The 19,993-nt window shown below is 43.1% G+C and overlaps 1 protein-coding gene across 4 annotated transcripts in view; it reads right to left on the bottom strand.

Moving 5' to 3' along the window:
• Positions 1–19,993, bottom strand: part of usp24 (ubiquitin specific peptidase 24) — a 50,138-nt gene that overhangs the window by 18,829 nt on the left and 11,316 nt on the right. The window contains exons 6-35 of one of the 4 annotated variants that reach the window (XM_079350246.1): positions 19,072–19,107; positions 18,904–18,969; positions 17,011–17,076; positions 16,752–16,826; positions 16,065–16,223; positions 15,863–15,977; positions 15,680–15,783; positions 14,446–14,553; positions 14,246–14,341; positions 13,973–14,134; positions 11,852–11,944; positions 11,093–11,200; positions 10,851–11,000; positions 10,156–10,287; positions 8,964–9,075; positions 8,806–8,882; positions 8,537–8,677; positions 6,181–6,234; positions 5,951–6,084; positions 5,754–5,820; positions 4,570–4,680; positions 4,377–4,475; positions 3,967–4,140; positions 3,783–3,868; positions 3,035–3,143; positions 2,797–2,952; positions 2,602–2,699; positions 2,431–2,526; positions 2,117–2,339; positions 1,861–2,023 (exon numbers count right to left, since the gene is read on the bottom strand). In XM_079350246.1, the coding sequence (XP_079206372.1) occupies positions 1,861–2,023; positions 2,117–2,339; positions 2,431–2,526; positions 2,602–2,699; positions 2,797–2,952; positions 3,035–3,143; positions 3,783–3,868; positions 3,967–4,140; positions 4,377–4,475; positions 4,570–4,680; positions 5,754–5,820; positions 5,951–6,084; positions 6,181–6,234; positions 8,537–8,677; positions 8,806–8,882; positions 8,964–9,075; positions 10,156–10,287; positions 10,851–11,000; positions 11,093–11,200; positions 11,852–11,944; positions 13,973–14,134; positions 14,246–14,341; positions 14,446–14,553; positions 15,680–15,783; positions 15,863–15,977; positions 16,065–16,223; positions 16,752–16,826; positions 17,011–17,076; positions 18,904–18,969; positions 19,072–19,107 (3,370 nt within the window). The remainder of the gene's footprint in view (positions 1–1,860; positions 2,024–2,116; positions 2,340–2,430; positions 2,527–2,601; positions 2,700–2,796; positions 2,953–3,034; positions 3,144–3,782; positions 3,869–3,966; positions 4,141–4,376; positions 4,476–4,569; positions 4,681–5,753; positions 5,821–5,950; positions 6,085–6,180; positions 6,235–8,536; positions 8,678–8,805; positions 8,883–8,963; positions 9,076–10,155; positions 10,288–10,850; positions 11,001–11,092; positions 11,201–11,851; positions 11,945–13,972; positions 14,135–14,245; positions 14,342–14,445; positions 14,554–15,679; positions 15,784–15,862; positions 15,978–16,064; positions 16,224–16,751; positions 16,827–17,010; positions 17,077–18,903; positions 18,970–19,071; positions 19,108–19,993) is intronic. The other 3 variants (XM_079350247.1, XM_079350248.1, XM_079350249.1) reach the window with 3 other exon arrangements.

Below are 19,993 nucleotides of genomic sequence, written 5' to 3'. Positions count from 1 at the left end.
ATTAGTGGGAACTGGTACGCGCTGTCGTATACGCCGGTCAAGCACATCCCAAACATGCTCAATGGGTGACATGTCCGGTGAGTATGCTGGCCATGCAAGAACTGGGACATTTTCAGCTTCCAAGAATTGTGTACAGATCCTTGCAACATGGGGCCGTGCATTATCTTGCTGAAACATGAGGTGATGTTCATGGATGTATGGCACAACAATGGGCCTCAGGATCTCATCACGGTATCTCTGTGCATTCAAAATGCCATCAATAAAATGCACCTGTGTTCTTCGTCCATAACAGATGCCTGCCCATACCATAACCCCACCACCACCATGGGCCACTCGATCCACAACATTGACATCAGCAAAGCGCTCACCCACACGACGCCACACACGCTGTCTGCCATCTGCCCTGAACAATGTAAACCGAGATTCATCCGTGAAGAGAACACCTCTCCAACGTGCCAGACGCCATCGAATGTGAGCATTTGCCCACTCAAGTCTGTTACGGCGACGATCTGGAGTCAGGTTAAGACCCCGATGAGGACGACGAGCATGCAGTTGAGCTTCCCTGAGACGGTTTCTGACAGTTTGTGCAGAAATTCTTTGGTTATGCAAACCAATTGTTTCAGCAGCTGTCTGAGTAGCTGGTCTCAGACGATCTTGGAGGTGAACCTGCTGGATGTGGAGGTCCTGGGCTGGTGTGGTTACACGTGGTCTGCGGTTGTGAGGCCGGTTGGATGTACTGCCATATTCTCTGAAACGCCTTTGGAGACGGCTTATGGTGGAGAAATGAACATTCAATGCCCGAGCAACAGATCTGGTTGACATTCCTGCTGTCAGCATGCCAATTGCACGCTCCCTCAATGCTTGCGCCATCTGTGGCATTTTGCTGTGAGACAAAACTGCACATTTCAGGGTGGCCTTTTATTGTGGACAGTCTAAGGTACACCTATGCACTAATCATGGTGTCTGATGAGCATCTTGATGTGGCACACCTGTGAGGTGGGATGGATTGTCTCAGCAAAGCAAAAGTGCTCACTATCACACATTTAGACAGATTTATGAACAATGTTTGAGAGAAATGGTAATATTGTGTATCTGGAATGAATTTTAGATCTTTGAGTCCATCTCATGACAAATGGGAGCAAAAACAAAAGTGTTGCGTTTATATTTTTGTTGAGTATATGATGCAGCTTTCAAGTTAAAGGCGATCGACCTGGCTGTCAAAGAAGGAAATAGAGCTGCTGCACGTTAAGATGACACTGACAGAGACAACAGAGACTGAGGAAGTGAGTAATGAAGTCATTCTGAGGCAGTGAATGGATGGACTTTTTCTTGTGAAATATATTACGGTCATCTTTTTCATCAGCCGTGTTACAGACACCGTCGGCTAGGCTTCGTATTGTAACGGTTCATGTTGTAAAGTCAGTAGTTGATAATGTGTTCATAATTCCGATTATGTGGAGAGTCAGTGAATGCACCAGCGAGAACGTGTTGAGTGGCTGTATGAGAGAACGCTGGGGGAGAGAGTTGGATTGTTACGGCAAGTTATGTGTTGCTCTCTGCTGTAAACGGCGTGGTCACGGCCGACCGGGTTATTAAAAGTTATTATTTGAACGCTCTCGTCGTCCTTTAACGTCCGTACGGACGCTACAGTATTTGCGGATGTTACCGGTAGCCTACGTCTGTGTAAATAGCTCTTGTTATAGCGTGGACACCTGCGGCTTATAATCAAGTGCGGCTTATATATGTACAAATACATTTATTTACTTATTTTTAGCCGGTGCGGCTTATATCCAGGTGCGCTCAATAGTACGGAATTTACGGTATATTATTATACTTTTACTATGATATATTCTGTGTCACCTGTGCTGCTGACTCTGGTGCGAACTCCCTGTGGTAGAAGAGAGCCATGGGTCTCCCTGATTGGCTGAGGGCTGCCGACCAGATCCAACCGTCCAGCCGCTGCCGCCCAGGTCAGCCGCATGAAACAGGCCACAGTGGAGGTGAAGTCTCCCACCTCCATGGTCTAGCAAACATAACACAGCAAACATCATCAAGCTTTTCTTCACTTTAAAGATCAGTCTGGGTGCTGACAGTAAAAGTCGTCGGTCCTGAATACCTGAATAGCGACCCGAGCGGCGGGGATGATCTCCTCCACTCGGATGGACGAGCGCTCAGACAGAGACATCTGTCTGTACGAAGACTTCTCCGGCGTCCCGCAGAGAGACAGCTGACGCCCGGAGCGTCCGGCGTTACGAAACGGACGAGACGACAGCGCCTCTCCGTCCCTGATGACATCATCATCTAGCACCGCCGGCATGCTCTGACCGACCAGAAGAAACCTGCAAAGACAAACGTCGGAGTGTTCAGTGTGACGTGGCAGGTGGCCTTAACTGTCAGCCCGTTGTGTGGATATCTGAGATGAATGCACACCTGGCCAGCTGAAGGCAGATTGAGTAGACTCCTTGTCTGGTCTCATAGTCGACCTCTGACGGGATTGAGTCTCTCTGCATCACATTCACCACCAGGCTGCCGAGACACAGAAATACAGCTGTTAGAAATAAACTAAAAACAACTCTGGTCTGTGATCGGACTCGATGTTACCTGAGGCCTCCTGCTTTGAGGAAGTTCTCACAGAAGGACTTGCTGCTAGTTTTGGCCATCTCATCATCTGAAGTGGGCATCAGCTTTGAGCTCAACACCTGTCAGAGAGCCAGAGAAGAAAACATGTCAGCTCAGCGTTTATGATGCGTGTTATATGTTAGAAAATGCTGCTGGCTGTTAAATGAGTGCGTGTACCTCCAGGTTGTAGAGCACTCTGAAGGTGGACATGCCCGGGGCTGAAGACCTGAAGAGGGACTCCAAGATGGAAGCAGCACTCGGCTGGTGCTGTTGTTTGGAGGACATAGAGGGGGAACGAGAGCCCGAACCCTGACCGAGGGTGAACAGAGTTTTCTGCAGGACACAAGACACAAAGAAAGTTGAAAAACTAACAGAGACGGATGAAGGAGGAATCGTAGATGAATCAATGATTCACCTGGTGGCTCCAGACGCTGGATTCTTTGGGAACAAAGTTGTCGAGGGCATCCTGCACTTCAGGATCTGTTGGAATCAGGAGCAGCAGCTTCCTCACACGGAGAGTGATCCTGCAGAGCACAGAAGAAAAAGAGATGAATCAGCTGCTGCAGTCACTGTGTCACAGGAGGAAAGAACCAGTTAAAGTGAGGATCAAACAAACTCTGGAAACTCATGATGTATTTGAGATATCGCGTTGTGTTGCTCAGCATCAGACACTCGCTATCCACTCTACAACTGTCACATGTTTACTCTTGTACACATTAGAACATGTGGTGCTTTCATATTAAAGGGGGGCAAACAAAGGTGTTGTGTGTTGTATTGATTAACTGTTGACTCAGTTCACAATATTTAGGCTTGTGAACGAATCTGCTTACAAACAACACAACGTTGAAAATTCAATGTTGTGTTATTTGTACGCAAACTGTGAGACTGGGTTCGAATGAACATTTTGCAGTAGGCCGATTATCATTTTTCCTCAGTGTGGACACAAAGTCAAAGCACAATGTTTCAAACAGGAATATTCACAACACACCACTTTCTAAACTTTATGAAACAGAACACGTGCTCTGATGATGGAGAAAAGCCTGTGTTTCCTATTCGATGAGTTTCCCCTTGTTCCTGGTCCATGACTGCTCGAGAGCATTATAGGAGTAAATCAGAGTCAGCTCTTTGTTGAAATAGTCTAAAATCCCTTTGTATCCTCTCACCTGGATTCATCGAGGTTAGCCAGTTGATAAAGCATCTCAAACACGTTACACACCAACGCCATCACCACGCCTGGAAGAGACTTCTCCTGAAGACAGAATAACACAGAGACATCGTATCAAACGAGGTGAAAACACAAAGTGTGTCCAGAGTCTTTACAGTGCAAACTCGAGCGTGAGCCGGTACCTGCTCTAAGGCGTAGGCGGAGTTAAAGACGGCCGAGCTGGAGCTGCTGGACGCTGACGCCGAGGACTCGGAGCTGCCGGAGGGAGTGCCGGTCCCAGAGCTCTTTACGGTCAGACTCTGCTCGTCATTGAAACCCAGCTGGGATAGAAGCTTCTGATCCCGGTTCATCGTCAGCTATGACACGAGGGGGAGGAGCAGCAAAGGGGCAGAGTGAGAGAAATACAAGGGTGGAGGTTGTTTGAGTGCGTGTTTCCACTGCGGCTGAAGCAGAGCCAACAACACAGAGTAAGCATCCTAAAAGAATTTACAGTGATTGTTGTGTACTGGCTTCAGGAGAAACAGATTAAAAGCGCAGGACAGAAACACTTTTTATAAACTTTAATTTACAACAAAGAGTGATTAACACTCACCACGCTGTCATTGGCAAAGATCTGGACGTTATCCACCGGACAGCTCAAGTGCTCAGCAATCTTCCACCGGATACTCCCTATCGTCTCATTACTGTGTGTCTGTAGGACACACACACACACACACACACACAGAGATGGGTTATTTTCTCTATACTTGATAAGAGAGTGATACAGGGAATCCGGGATGCAGTACCTCTAAGGTGAAAGTGTCTTTGGTTGACTCATAAGTGATGTGAAGAGTGACAGGGTGTCCGTTGTACGAGGCCCCGTGAGGTAGAATAGTGCGAGGAACTGAGTACATGTCCTAAAGAGAGAAAAAGACTTTGAAAAACTGCACGTTTAAAACATGAAAACATGCAAGAAATGCTTGAAGCTAGTTGAAGGTGAGCAGGTCCCAGTTTGATGACCTGTTATGACGAGGACCAGTCCCAGAGTACTAGTACTTTATTACATTACATATATGCATTATGTCTGATTACATCTTCGTCCGATCACTGTCCACTTATATCTTCTCTGGTGCTACAGTTCTATTTACATCTGTTTTCTGTTTCAATAGTCTACTGCATGTTTGTTGACATCATTTATGTCTGTTCACATGTCTGCTTTCATCTGTTACATGCATGTCCTTTTACTGTCCTCTGAATCTAACTCCGTGATTTTTAGTTTTTTAACTTGTAATAACATCTAGACACTTTATTCTCTGCTGTTGCTTGTATTTAACTTTGTAATTTTGACACTTATTCTTCTTTGACACTTTATTCTTGTTGATTGGTTAAATGTTTTAGTATAGTTGTCGTTCATTTGCTGCTCTGTGTGCCCTTGAATTGCCCCCCGGGGACAAATAAAGTTTTTTGAATTGAACTGTATTTCTCTGATGGACACAAACTACAGGCGTTCTGTTCCAGGTTGTCCATCTGTGTCCGCTGAGTGACACTTTCACTGTAACACTAAGACGTGAGCTGAAATCTGTCTGACTCCCCCAAAATAAACAGATTTGACAAAATTAATAAAGATAAAGGCTAAAAGGATACTGAACCAACTCCATCAGGATAGTGATTTGAAAAAAAAAAACAACCCAAAAAAACAATGTATTTGTGGTTTTCCAGCTCTGACCGTGACGAAATTAACTTTTAAATGATGTTTTTTTCAAGAAAAAAGTTTAAGAACACAGACTGTTGATGATGCAGCCTCAATACGTCAGGAGAATCACAAGAACACACAAATGACTGGCTCAACAAAAAGCAGGCCCAAGAAAATACATCAATAATGCACATTTAGTTTTCGCGTTGACTTTGGATGTGATCAAGTCAACAAATACTTTTTCCTCTGTCTTTGGTCTGAACACAGCATTACAGTGCAGAAAAGAAAAGGACCTACCTCTATTGTGATTACGTAGCGTTCAGCCAATAGCAGCAGTCTTTCGATTATCACCAGCTTAGTGGACCTAGAGATAAATAACAGAGAGGTTTTTCACCTGCGTTACCATCATATTTTCTCTGTACGATGACGAGTTAGTAGAAAAGGAAGACTCTTTAACCAACTTGTTATCATAGTTTTAGTAACTCTGTTCTTACCCAAACCCCCCTCTGTACCTGGATGGTGATTGTACAGATGTGGCCACAGTCGGCATGGCGGTGGCCGTCAGCATCTTCGTTGCCCTAGTAACAGCATGTGTCAAAGTGGGCCCGCCCAGAGCCGAGCTAGCAGCCTGGGAAAAAAAACAAACAACCCCCAAAGACAAACAGAAATGAGCTTTGGGGTGTTTCTGTGAAGTGACACACTAATAGTGTTTGACACGTCTTACCTCCAGTCGCTTGTAACAATCAGCAATGAACTTCTTGTGCAAAGACACAGAATCCTGTGAGGAGGAGAAGTTTATGTTAACACACAAATTCATTCAAAGAAATGCTGTTCGTGTACTGACAAGAATAAGACAAAGAAAGCATATTTCTCATTTATGACCTGCTCTGCACTGGCTCCCAATCGGAGCTGCAGCTATCGAATATTTTAGTAATCGAGTATTCTATCGAATATCCTGATCGATTAATCGAATAAATCATACTTTTGCTTAATTAACATTTAACTCGTCTTGGGTCGTCCCTACAAACCTGCTTCTTTGCAGCTACCATGGTAACGCCTGCTTGTTACAACCATAGTTACAACCAACCACTTCTGCTCTACAGCTGCTGATGATGCTCACCATATTACTGACAGGGTCCCAAATTAACTTTTGGATTCACTGGTCAAGGAGGCAGATAAATTAAAAATACAGGCCAAACATGTTTTAATGGCTGAAATAACAAACAGTGTTTTGTGTAGCCGACACATCTGTTACAGTACATTTAATTGAGAAAGCATTATGTTCTGTTGAATCAATCACAGAATCAATCATTATGTCAGATAAGGAAATTGAGAAACTTTAAATATATATTTGCTAAATTATTATTCCACAAACAAGTTTTGTCTTGATTTAGCTTTGAAGACATTAGACATTTCATATTATCAGCCTGTATATTATTAGAAGTGAGCTTATCTCTGTCTGCTCCTGCAGTGCGCTCACAGACTACAGAGACCATAGACACGTCTATGACAGAGACTGTGAGAGGACGTTGCTATCCTTATGTTAGCTGCAAACACGGAGAGAGTGAGCGGAGAAAAGCCGACCGTTTGACCGGATCACGTGTTCCCGACTGGGTCGTATGAATCACGGATCAACTGTGTGCTTACTAAAAGTTAAAAGGGGCGCGCCTTCTCCTGACACTTACAGTCTCTCAGGCCTTGTTCACACTGCACCTCCAAATCTGATCTTTAGCTCATCCAGATTGGATGTGGTTTGATTTTGTTTTGACAGTCTAAACAGAAAAAGCCACATGAGATCAGATTTTTCCAAATCTGATTAAAACCACATAATCAGGTGGTTTCAAATCTGATTCCTACAGATCGACTCAATCTGAACGTCTCGGTCGCTTCAATGTGTCTTCTGTGTCACTCTCAACGTGACACCATCGAAAAATAACAGCGATGTAGATCCAGCAAGCCGGATGTAAACTTTGATCAGTGAAAGAAAACAGCAAGAATAATAATTAAATTTTTTTTTTAAAACAACGTGGTAAAACAAGCAGACAGATAGCGGACAGACTGCTCCGTAATCAGAAATAATCACACTTCTCTGTCATCCATGTTGCTGTTGTTTTTGCTGGGCGTTACCTGTTACCATAGAAACCAATGTGGATCTGACCATGTCAATATGGACAGGCAGATCAGATCTGGTCTGTCAGTTGGATCGGATTCTGATCCTATTTGGGTGACAGTCTGAACAAAGCCTTAAAGCAGTACAGGAGGTTGAGCCTTCATCTGTCAGGGTCTGGGAGGCAGACACACTTTGTACTTTTAAGAATAGACTAAACTCTCCTTTCTGATAAAGCTGATAGTCAGGGAGGGCTCAGGCTTGGACCAGTTCTAGTTGCTGCTATATGCTTGACCTGACACACTGATCTCCCATCTTTCAGGATGTAATCATGTCACATGTATGAATGCTGCCCATTTTACATCGACCAGGAGTTTTTGAATTCCCCTTCACTTGTAGTTTTCTGCCTGTTAAATTATTATTTTTTTGCTCATGATAGACCTGCTTTTTTGTAAATTGTTCTAAAATGACTTTTGTAATCATTTGGTGTGATGTTATTAGAAATGGTATCCAAAAAAAGGTGTAAGGTTAGCAGTAAGAGTCTCAGAACGTCCATATTGCATTAACAATCACACTGAAGGACTTGACTTCAGTGTGATTGTCATCATGTGTTCTCTGCTAGCTCAAGCAGTACGACTACTTATTCAAGTCTAGATCGTACTTAGTTACATTCAACTGCAGCGCCCAAAACAAAAACACACATTTAACACAGGGTAACTGTGTATTCTTTAGCAGACACCGCCTTCCTCCCCTGAAACCCAAAGAGTTTTTCTTTAAACAGAACGAGCCTTAGATCTGTGGACACACACACACACACACACACACACACACACACACACACACACACACACACACACACACACACACACACACACACACACACACACACACACACACACACACACACACACACACACACACACACACACACACACACACACACACACACACACACACACACACACACACTGACCTTCTTCATTTTGGGATTGAGGTTGGTGTAGCTGTACGTTATAATTAGCTGAATTGCTTCATTGGCTATTTCTTCATCAGGGGTTTCCATGGCGATGCGCCAGATAAAATCCATCCCTGCCAGGTCGAGGCGTTCCACACACTGAAATCAGATCACAATGTGTAAAAAACACAAAATATACCATGATCCTTTTAAACTGTCAACAGTTCATTTCAGCACATCACTGATAAAAACAGTAAACCGCTCAGAACGTGAGAGGAAGGACTGACCAGCTGAGTTCCCTGGCGTTTGAGCCGATGGTCACACAGATTGACATTCTCGAAGAATGTCTTGAACAGATTGAAACCTGCGGGACAAACAGAACAGGTTAACAGTTGAGTCACATCTTTGCTAAACCATCTGCAACACTGATGAGATGTTCTCTCACCGTTCATGGTGATCTCATACGGCTCCAGTTTGAGGATCTTCTCCTTGAAGAGCTGCTGCTGAACGTCGCTCTCAAGGTCGTGTTGTCCTTTGGTGAACCACTCAAAACACATCTGCACATAATCAGGAAAGCTTTCAGTGTAACTCAAAGGCACATACACTGAACAATGTCAAACAGGCTGCATACAGGGACAGATGTTTAGGGTGCTATTCTTGGGGAGAAAAAAACTTATTGACCGCTTCCTCGAACAACATCCCAATTCACTCATCTTAGCTTTTCATCACAGAAATAAACAGACTTATTTGAATGCCAATGATTTAAAAAAAAAAAGAAAAAAAGACTTGACCAGTGCGAAGGATTTTGTAATCCAAATGATTATTTTTATTTTTGTCGTTATCCTTCTTCCTCGACTTCGCTGCCATTTTTGATGGCCTGAACGTGAATGAAAACTAACCAAAGTTACCAAGGTCATCAGGTCTGGTGAAAATTTTTATATTTTCATATTTACGTCAGAAAAATGAAATATTCCAAAAGGCCTCCCTATAGAGCTTTTTTTGTCCAACATGCATGACCATTTTTATGTGAGGATGCATGTGAGGACCTACATAAAATCCTTTCACACCCATAGTCAAAACCAAACAGGAAGTCCGCCATATTTTTTTTAATTAAAAAAAAAAAGAAAAAGGCTCAAATTTGCATTTCACAGGTTAGATATTTGAACAAACTCCAACGAAAGTGTTTATCTGATTGAAACAAACAACAACACAAATCAAACTGTAAGGCCTGCTGCTTGGCCACGTCTCCTTCGGGCCCTTCATCACCGCTTGCACTTTTAATTTTTTGACTGAAACTCTTGCAGACTTACTCACTGCCAAACATCTTATATTTGTTGACTATTTATTAGAAAAGATCATGGTGCACAAATGACAGAAACCTACATAATCATGCCTTTAAATGTTCAATAATATATAACTCAATTTTAATTTGCAACTAAATCTGTGTTTTTGCCTTTATCAACATTTAAGAAATAAGAAAAGGTCAGAGGTTAGAGTTAGTGGTTTTGCATTTTGCAGCCTCTGAGTAGTCAGTTGCTTGTAACTTAGAAATGATTTATAAATGAAAAGAAAAGAAAAGCTTAAAAGAAATGACAGAGGCTGGGGATGAGTTTGTATTTGCCTAACTGGTTTCATACCTCACGGTCCAGTTCACAGACGTCAGGTCCCGACACCAGGCACTCCCACAGCTCTTTGGCTCTGTTCCAGACCAGGTAGAGGCTGGCCTCCTGCAGGAAGAAGGCCAGGAAGCGCAGGTGGCTGTCCAGGTACTAAGAGAATACAGAGAGACCAACATTATCTCTACCTTAAAACACACTGCAGCTATCTTCAGTGACAAAAACAGTTGAGTTCCATTGTTTCTATTAACTCCTGTGGCTTGTGTTGATATAATGGAGGTAAAATAAAGACTTATCCTGACAATACCTCCTCTGTAAAGTAAAATATAGACTAAAGCTCCTCTTTAAACTAATTAAGGTGGCAGCCGGCTGCAAAGTGAGAGCAAGGGATCCAGAGTGTTTTCTTGAAAAGGTTAAATAGTCTACTTAGTCTGTGGGGACTCTGGTTTCTAATCTTATGAAAGAAAGTAAAAATAAAAAGGCCTGGTTACTGGAAAGGTAGTGGGTGTTATTTTATAACAGGTGCATGATGGGAAATAATCTCAAAAGGAATCTAGTCCCAGTCTCAGAGGGTTATTTGTTTTTCTAAAGGTTGTGAAAAGTCTTCTTATGTATGAAATGAATAAATGTCATCAACTGGAACCGTGTGAAAAACAAGTTTTGTCGCCTTAAGATTAGTTTTAAGCAACATAAATACAAATCATGAGTCAATCCACCTCCTGGTACGTGTATCGTCCATCCACCAGCGTTGATCCTGAGAGGCCATTATTCCCCGACGCCGTCACAGCCAGCCGATGACAGCACACCAGGGACCCTGTGATCAGTTTGACGATCTCAAAGTTCTTCTTCAGATCTTGGATAATGCTCTGTGGAGAGTTGGGGGGGACGGTTATCGTGGCAATAGAGCACTAACACTGTGCGGCGCATCCTTACAATGACAGAGGCGTGGCGGCGTTACCTTGTCTTGTTTCTGATATGTCTGCTTGATGAAAGAACGGGTGATCTCGTGCAGCTGACGGAGAGCTGGAACGACCCAGACCGCCTGAGGACTGCTGGGCTGAGAGGCCTGGAGAGAGAGAGACACAGACAGACACACACACACACACACACACACACACACACACACACACACACACACACAGATAATGATATCCACTAAGGCAGGATGTACAAGCAAATGGAAGCAGCAAAAACAGAGAGTCTGTGATGTTCTCATATTTAAGACTTGATTTGATTGTCAATAAAAGAAAATTGATCACCACAGATCCTTTGTTTTAATAACTTGGAAATGAGAAAATATCAAAGCGAGGGATGCCAAATGTCAAAAATAGTCAGCTCAAAGGTGTCTGACCTTTTCTGTTTTAAAAAACCAAATTTAAATATATCGTAAATGTGTTTTTTATGCATCCAGGGCTCTGATTCAATTTCTCTCTGCATGAGTTAAAGTGCCCCCGGTGCCACCAAAGCTGATTCTTCATCCAGCAGAAGAAAAGACGCTCATTGAATTCTTTCAGCTCTCACCCAGAACATCATCAACACCTCCGTGTAATCACAAGACGAAGATTAACACACACCTGGTTAAACTCCCTCATGTTAAATCAAGTGTCAAATGAAAGGGTGAAAACCTCCTCCATGATTGGTTTGCAGATGTGAAGCGATGAGATCTGAGACACAGATCAGTCAGCGGAAATGTAAGGGAAATTTCTTCTTGTCTTACTTTGACCACTGAATTAGCTTTCTTCTTGCCCCATGTGCCGGTAAGAAAAGAGCTCTGACTGTCGTTGCCTTTACTGTCCTCCTGAGTGTGAGTCTAGAAACATACATGTGATTTCAGCTGTGTTCGCATTTGGACTCAAACCTGTGCACACACAAAATACCACACATGATTTGATTGCTGCTAAAGTCGCTTCCTGCTGAACAACGTACCTCAGTGCTCTGCCCTCCATCACAAACAATATACTGCCAACCATTTTATTCCCCAGTCTGTAAATACTGATGTCAAAGATGCAGACTCGAACGTTTGTGTCAGACACAGCGACGTCATCTGGTCCTCAAAGTATTACCGTAAATTCCAGACTATAAGCCGCTAGTTTTTTGTCATGTTTTGAACACTGCGGCTTTGACAACGATGCAGCTTATTTATGGATTTTTGTTGGGGGAGAATGAGCTTCTGCCGCAAAAACATTGACCTTGTCACGTCGGATCTTAATATCAGTCATTTTGCGCTTCATGCACGCACCCTCATCATGGAAAACACACAGAGAAATACATATGATGCAGCTTTCAAGTTAAAGGCGATCGACCTGGCTGTCAAAGAAGGAAATAGAGCTGCTGCACGTAAAGTTGACACTGACAGCGACATCGAAAAAGAGACTGAGGAAGTGAGTAATGAAGTCATTCTGAGGCAGTGAATGGATGGACTTTTTCTTGTGAAATGTATTACGGTAATCTTTTTCATCAGCCGCGTTACAGACACTGTTTGATAAAGGATTTACAGTAGGCTTCGTATTTGCGGATGTTACCGGTAGCCTACGTATTTAATTAAAAGTTAAAACAACGTTTTTGTGTCACATCTTTCTGTGTAAATAGCTCTGTTACAACGTGGACACCTGCGGCTTATAATCAAGTGCGGCTTATATATGTACAAATACATTTATTTACTTATTTTTAGCCGGTGCGGCTTATATCCAGGTGCGCTCAATAGTCCGGAATTTACGGTAGTTCGGCCTGTGTACTGTTGACTCTGAGCTTCACATTTCAAATTATGATATCCCAAAAATGTCCTAAATCAGAAAAATAGAAAACACTGTCTGAGAGCAGAATCACTGCATACACCTCTGCTGGAGTATTAAAGATAACTCAGAGGAAACATTATGTTACTGTTAGATAAATCTTTTAACTTAGCCTTTCAACACCAGAAGACATTCTGGTCTTCTGGTGTTCGGTGAATAAAATCAACCTTCAGCCTCGGTGTAATGTTTCTAATGTGCCAGTAGGAAATCAGAATGAGTCAATTAAGCAGTTTTTGGTGCCCATGAGGTCATATTTCTGTTTCAAAACAAGAATCGATGTTTGATTTTTACTGGACTCATATACAAGATATACATTCTGGTATGGCTGCACTGGTAACCATAGCAAAGATTTAACTTTGACTCATGAAAATGAATCAGGGTCAAAGTCAATTCTACCTGATGATGTGTTGTAAAAGCAAACATGAAGGTTGATGATTTAAAAAAAAAAATTAAAATTAAAGCCAAATAATTGAAGCCTTTAAAATGTTAAAATGAGGCCCTGAGGTGGAATTCATAACAAGATGGAAACTCTCTTTAGGGTTTTTTGTAGGTCTTGAAATTGTTAATATGCAAACCCAACTGTATACATGTAAATCAAAGTAACCTCTATGGAAAATGTATCTCTTTTGAAAATGTGCTAAAAACCATCAAAATATCAAACCCGTTCACAAGACATGAATATATAGTTTTTGTTTTCAGGCAGGAGGAAAAAGGAGGAGGGTATCTTCTGTAAAAAGATTGTCTTATGGTCATTAAAGGTTCAAACTAAAGGAAAAGCTCATGATTGACACGCTGGGGTGGCCCGCCTTCAGGTGGAAACAAACAGGAAGTGAAGACTAAACATTAACAAGGTCAAACAAGGACACACTAACTAAACTGTCAGAAGAGAGAAACAGTCCGAGGCCTGACTTCATCTACCTACAACCCTGTTGCACAGCGATTCCTCCTCTGTGAATACAAAAGAAATATAAACACTGTACAGTCATTTTAAATAACCCCATCCTCCACAGGAAGTGCACTGAGCGTCTGCTGCTCGACTAGCTCACCTTCTTAATATCTTCGATACATTTAATGATGTAACTGCGCTTCACCGTTTCCTTGACAGCGTAGGCGTCGCTCAGGATCCCCAGGTGCTCCTCCAGCGCCTGCTGAACCAGACTCGTGGGCAGGGTGGGGAGGTGAGCCAGCTCCCACAGCACCTCGAGCACCTGAGCACACACACACAAAAAAAACAAAAAAAAACCAGCACGCTTCAGACTGATGGACTGTACACCTCCTCGTCTGTTCATCTTCTACGCCTCGACAGAAACCGTGCTCACCTTCCCCGTGGTGGTTTCAGAGCGAGCCTCTCTGCCGATCCTCCCGATCAGACTGAGCAGCTTCTGCCTCACACGGTCGCTCTCCACCTCCCAGCTCTGAACGTCACACACACACACACACACACACACACTCAGTGGTTAATGCACGAGAACCATACTGATCCACCTTATTCCACAAGACGTTCACGGGAAGAACAGACCTTCTGGATGAGGACGAAGAGGTGGGTGAGCTGGTCGAAGCTGAACTTCACAGCAGCAGCGGCGATGATTGTATGAATGTTTTCTATCACAGTTGATGATTGGCCCGCCTGAAAGGACCAAAAACATTCAGTCAAACCTTTAAAGCTTTCTTTTAACACAATCCTTGTTTCCAGTCTGGATGTACTTGATTATCCCGTTAATAAAAATCATTTAACGCCTCTGCTGGTCGGTTCTGAAACACATTCAACGACACACCTCATTAAATTATAATCCAGCGTTTTTGTAACCAATTCAGGACAGTTATGTCAGTCAAATGCAAGGCTGCCATTAGCCGGGGTGTAGCTCCGTTTAACAGATACTGACATACACATGTAATACTCCCCTACTACCCTGATGTCATGTAATGAGAGAGCATCTCAGAGGAGGAGCAGCGCGGACTGGAATTATTTTGATTAGAAAAGATGACGATAAAGTTGCATGTCTGAAGGAGGGAGGTTAGCACCACTCTGCAAAACAATCTGATGCTCTTCATTTTGGAGGTTTACCGAGTGTTTTAATAACTTTTTGAGTTGAATACGATTTGATTTAACTGAATTTAAGTTTAACTGAATTTGAATTAGAGCTAAAAATATCCCTAGTTTCTCGCTCCTTAACACTCATACTGTATACTCAAATCTGAGCCGTAGGTGCACGTAGCCTACGCAGAAATGTAACCAAGTTACAACAACGCAGATTGGTCAGCTGGATATATGCTGCATTAACTACATCTACAGTCTCGTAAACGTATTCAAATTCCTGCAAAAAGAGAAAAGAGAGAGAGGGAATGAGACTGAACCTGTCACTGGTGACAAGCCTGGCAGAGTAATGGCACTGCCAACTGCCAACTAGAGTTTTTAAAGGTTTTCACGAGCTACGCAGACGATGCACAAGTATGTAAACCAGGCTTTAACTGTGAGGATCTTCCGTTTGTTATTTATGATGGTAAATGAAGAGTGGTGGTCTTTGAGTCTGATGGTTTTTGACGTCTATCCTCGTGAAAGCTCTGTGGACAAGTCGCGTACTCTTGTTTTACATTTTAAGATGAAACCAATCATGACCGGATAAATTGATGCAACAAGTCATCATGTTGCAGCCATTAACTACATACATCCAAAATAAGACCCAAAATATCTAACACAAACTATTAAACGCGTTGAATGAAAGTGCGATGCGTATGATAGACTTGGGGCGGACCTGTATCCTCCAGATCTTGGAGAGTTCATCCAGCGATAGTTTGCTCCCCAGCAGCTCAATGATTCCCTTTATCCTCTCACAGTACTGAGCCTGGTCAATGTTTCCTGCAGGACAGAAAGAATTCATGAGGACAGCCACAGCTGAATCAGTCTGTTTAGGACAACATGTTATCGTTAGTCCTACCTTCCAGTGCTATTGACAGGACTGAGTTCTCTACCAACCAGTCCAGAAGTTTATCTGTGTCGATGGCGTTTTTCACCGTTTTCGACACAGTGCTCTCCTCTATTAACTTTGTCACCTGAGAGTGAGGAAGAGACAAAGACGATGTGAGAAGACTGCGCACGAGCCCGAGAAAGGAGTCACGCTGTCCGGTGAAGACCCTGACCTCTTTGAGGGAGTTCATCTTGGTGGAGAAGTGGGGGGTTTTGAGCATGCGCAGCAGCGTGTCCAGCCGAAGGTCGTCCACCACAGTCACCAGCTCCCTCTGGAATCGCATGCACAGCAGCTTGATGGCCGACAGCAGGTCAGGGATGCTCACCAGACGCTGGGAATGAAAAGGGCAAAGTCACTTTTATTGAGCAGGAATTCTTTCAGGTGCAGGAAAATAAAAAATAATTCCCAAGTTATGTTTTTTTTTTTTTTTAATTAATCGAATCACAAAATTGCTCAGTTTGTTCTTCCAGTTACAGATTGAAAAGTTTTGAGAATCATACAAAGCCCTTGAGGTTTTGGGGGTGAGCTGCATGTGTGAAGACAAACAGGCTAGTACTTTGTTCATAGAGCTTCTGAGTGACCTGATGGGAGAACGCAGCAGGATATACTTTTATTATTAACATTGAATTTTTGGGTGGGGTGGTGGTGAAGTTTATTCCCTGCCATTAGAGCATAGACTGTAAGCATCCATAGCTACTGTAGTGCAGTCTGATATTTCTCTGTTGACAAACCGATTCTCTCTCGGTGCATGTTCACTGTGAATGTAAAGCCAGGCGTTCTGATACTGATTCAGCACAAGTCTTTCTGCCCCTGCCTCTGTTTTCACTCAAACAGACAGCTACAAGACGAAAATCCTCACCTTATCTTTGAGGTCTTTCTCCTCCAGGTTCTGCACATACGTGATCATTTTATGAATGACTGGATCAAGCATGGGCTGGAAAACAACGATAAGAATGAGACTTTTATCAATCCCTGAGGGGAGAACAGGAATAAAGGAAAAACGATACAGTGAATTAAAAGAGAATGAAAATCTGAATTTAGCACAAGAATGATGTTTACAAACATAAAAGAAAACACAAAGGTGTGTGTGTGTGTGTGCGTGTGTGTATATGTCTCACTTGGATAAGGCTGGAGTTCAGATATTCTGCACCAACTCCAAGAGGCTGGACCAGAGCTGACACACTCTGTGAAGGGGGGAGAGAAAGAGAGAGAGAAACATAGGGGAAGAGAGAGAGAGAGAGAAAAGAGGGGGAGAGAAAGAGAGAGAGAAAGAGAGAGAGAAAGATTGGTAGAGAGATAGGGAGAGAGAGGGGGGAGAGAAAGAGAGACAGATATGACAAACCATAAACAAATTACCAACTTACCAGAAACAACATTTTTTAAACGTTATAAATAATCTGTTATTAACTGTGTACAACACTTTGAATGTCTGAATGTGTATGAAGGCTGCTCTATACATAAACTTGCCTTCGTCTATACATCATTTCATCATACATCATCCAGTATATTAAACTTGTTTCTGCCCTCTGTTTGGACTGTAACCACTTTGGTGTTACTTTTGGTGCCTGTCAATCTCTGAATTCAATATTGATCCTGTGATGAACAGTGGGCTGTAGTGTTGCCCTGGTAACTGGTTACCTGAGTGTTATTTTAAACACTCAGGGTGATTTGACATTCAAAGGGGGCTCGGAACAGAACAAAAGGAGCCAGCTGAGGGAATCTGATTAGGATGCGTCCTGGACATGCCTCAGTGGGAGAAGACCCTGGGGTCGACTCGCAGCTTGCTGGATGGATTATATATCGTGTCTTGCCTGAGAGCGCCTCAGACGCCCCCAGGAGGAGAGCTGGAACACACGACTGGTGAGACGGACGTCTGGGTTTACTTACTTTGCCTTTCGCTTTGATGAGCAGAATAAAGTGGACGGATGGAAGAATGTATCGCTTTATATGACTGTTGGAAAGTGGCACTGCTAACTTACTTTGTGCTACGAGGTATCCCAGCATGCTTTGAGCAGCGAATCGGCCGCTCGCAGTACACACTGAATGGGAGCTCATTTTCAACAGTGTCAGTTTACTTTCAGAGGATACACACATTAAATAAGAGCTACTCTACTACAGTATGTGGGCCAGAGTTCAGGCTGTCTTTAAAGTGATACTGTGCTTTTACTAAAAGAGAGAGAGAGAGAGAGAGAGAGAGGGAGAGAGAGAGAGACAGAGATTGAGCGAGACAGAGGATAAACAGATGTGTGGATGACTTTCCAGGACCGGAGCCCAGCTGTCATTTGTCATTCAGTGTAAATCACAGCAGCTCAATGAATCATTCCTGTGTTCTCGTCTGTTGTTAATCTGGCTATCTTCCATCTCTACTCCTCTCTGAGCTGCTTCAGTCTCTTCCACCTTCCTCCTCTATTCACTCAACCCCCGAAACCCTGATCCTGACTTCCTGCTCAAAGCCGACAAATGAATGAGTCACCCCTGGGAAGAAGCTCTCCCCCCCATTATCTTTCACTTTCACGCTCCCTCCTGTGTGAGGAGTCTGTTAGACGTTTGACAGCTTCCATACTCTGCTGAGCTTGCTCTGTCTCTGAGGAGAGAACAAGATCTACAAGCAGCCTTATTAATATGCTTATGGTTAGAGTGTGTGTGTGTGTGTGTGTGTGTGTGTGTGTGTGTGTGTGTGTGTGTATATGGGTGCATGTGTGAATCACTGGCCGCGCGCTGCTTTGGTTCCGGCCAGGTTCCCAGAAGGAAGCATCAGTACAAGGATTCCTTAGAGCATGTAAGACAACAGAGCATTTACGCCGTCACACAGCGGGAGTACTTGTGTGTGCGAGAGTATCAGTGAGGAGGGGAGATGAGGGAGACATTCAGCAGTGTGCAGCTGAGAGTGGCAGGGGGAAACACGGTGACCTTTTGCCTGTAAAGGCGGCCTCAAAGTCTGTCTGCAACCGTCAGCAGCAAAGCAACTATTTCATCACTCCCGAGATGAAAGGAGGGACGGTTCGACTTACAGCTATCTCGATTTCTTCTGCGTTGAGCTTGGTCTGGATGGCGGTGAATCCTCCCAGCTCTCCAAACTTGAAAAAGAATACGAAGAAAAGGAACGTTTCAATTAAAAATAATTAATACAATTACAGGAATAATATATAGAAATATTAAGGTTGCTGCTTGTGACTTACTCGATTAACCAAATCAACCAGCCAACCATGAGGCTCCTGAAAGAGACAGAGATTTACTCAGCTAGAGTACTGAAGAACATTATGACACACACACACACACACACACACACACACACACACACACACACACACACACACACACACACACACACACACACACACACACACACACACACACACACACACACACACACACACACACACACACACACACACACACACACACACACACACACAGAGTTTTATGACAGCTGTAGTGTGTCAGTCAAACATGTTCCCCTTGGCCCCTGTAGTTAAGTTACACAACACGCAGAAACTGCTTGTTTGTTTACCGTAAGCATAAACACAAACTGTCAATAAAGCTTAGAATAAGTCCAGATGTTAGCACAAGCACTCCAAATGTGTTGCACAGGTTTACATATATTAACCAGGGGTGTGACTTTAACACGTTAATTACGATTAATTAATTACAAAAAAATAAGGCGTTCAGTTTTATTAACGCATTTAATCACAGTTTGCCTCATAAACAGCACAGAACCGTTTGTCATTGCTATGTGCTAGCTTATTGCTAGCTTCGCCACAGGTACAAACAAGAAGCATTCGCAGCCTAAACTGGACCAAATGACTGTCTTCAGGACCAACATTTGTAATTCAACGTCTGATAAATTTACACATTCACTCGCTAAATTGATTGGTCTGGACTGTAGACCACTATTAGTGGTAGAAGATAAGGGGGGAAAATGTGCTAAAGTTAGCAACATGTGATCCAACTTTCCAGCTGCTGTGCAGAAAAACTATTTCAAACAAGCTCCAACAGCTCTATGAAACTGAGAAGCAAGTAAAATTGGATGCATTGCATTCATTCATTCATCCACCAAAATCCATTTAGATTGAGAAGTGTTGCTTTTTAGGGCAAATATTG

This window comes from Symphodus melops, assembly GCF_947650265.1.
Source record: "Symphodus melops genome assembly, chromosome: 8".
Taxonomy (NCBI): domain Eukaryota; kingdom Metazoa; phylum Chordata; class Actinopteri; order Labriformes; family Labridae; genus Symphodus; species Symphodus melops.
This window is presented reverse-complemented; position numbering and strand designations above follow the sequence as displayed.